The sequence below is a fragment of the Opisthorchis viverrini genome, assembly GCF_000715545.1.
Source record: "Opisthorchis viverrini unplaced genomic scaffold opera_v5_37, whole genome shotgun sequence".
Classification (NCBI taxonomy): Eukaryota; Metazoa; Platyhelminthes; class Trematoda; order Opisthorchiida; family Opisthorchiidae; genus Opisthorchis; species Opisthorchis viverrini.
In genome coordinates, this window is record NW_008751693.1 from 1,140,986 (window position 1) to 1,141,913 (window position 928).

At 47.1% G+C, this 928-nt stretch overlaps 1 protein-coding gene across 1 annotated transcript in view; it reads right to left on the reverse strand.

The window, feature by feature from the left end:
- Positions 1-357: 357 nt before the first annotated feature.
- Positions 358-928, reverse strand: part of T265_02841 (hypothetical protein) — a gene marked incomplete at both ends in the record, with an annotated part of 5,761 nt that continues 5,190 nt past the window's right edge. The window contains one exon of the mRNA XM_009167185.1: positions 358-560. Coding sequence (XP_009165449.1) covers positions 358-560 — 203 coding nt within the window. The remainder of the gene's footprint in view (positions 561-928) is intronic.

The window sequence follows — 928 nt, forward strand, 5'->3', positions numbered from 1 at the left end:
ACCCTGCATATCCCGGCCCAGCAGCCTCTGCATCACCAGAGGTGCGTAGGCGGGGGTGAATGTTGAGTGGCGGGGCGGTTAGCTCAATCACTGTGCTTGCATCTTGAATTCTTGTTTCTGAGACAGCACACAATTCCAAGCAATTCCAGTGTGAGAGCAAAATCAGCGTCTTGTTCCACTTGCTTTAGAGTGCGGGTATTGAAAGCGGGCAGATAGACTGGGTGTCGACGCTTGAAGATTGATTTGGAGATACCTGAGGATGTCGGCGCCATGTGACGAGCAGATGTTGCACTCAAAACCGATGCAAGACGAACCGAGTAATCAGTCCCTAGTACTGGGCCTACAAGGAGAGAGTTATTAGTGGAGTGGGGAGGGTGGGGGAAGAAGTTCGTGAAAGATAAAGAAGGGAGGCATCAGCAGTAGCCTGTTTTCGCTCATCCGTTCTGTTCTATGCAGCCAGTAAGGCGACTCGACTGATGGCATAATTCGACGGCCGATGTAGCATGGGAGTATTGTTATAGGTGACATGGTTGTACGTGAACTGGGATACCACCAGGGCACTCAAACTTATACAGGAGGACAATTAGGGTCCTCAACCAAGGCCTTTGGCTCAAAAGCCTAGCTGCAAGGCAGCGCTGTTTGGCGGGAAGCGCAAATGCATTACCATTTCTACGGAACAAGTCGCCAAATGTTCCAACCCCCAGGATACTTTTTGTCAGACCTCTAACGATTGACCAACCTGTTATGAGAGACTGAGTTTCGCCGGGACACCATCAATTCATCATCATCATCGTCATCATCAAAGACAGCAACATCAGTGTTGGCACTGACGCTTCACTGACGTACAACCATAAAGTTCGTCTAGTTTATATATATATATATATATATATATATATATATATATATATATATTTGTATTCAAAACCCC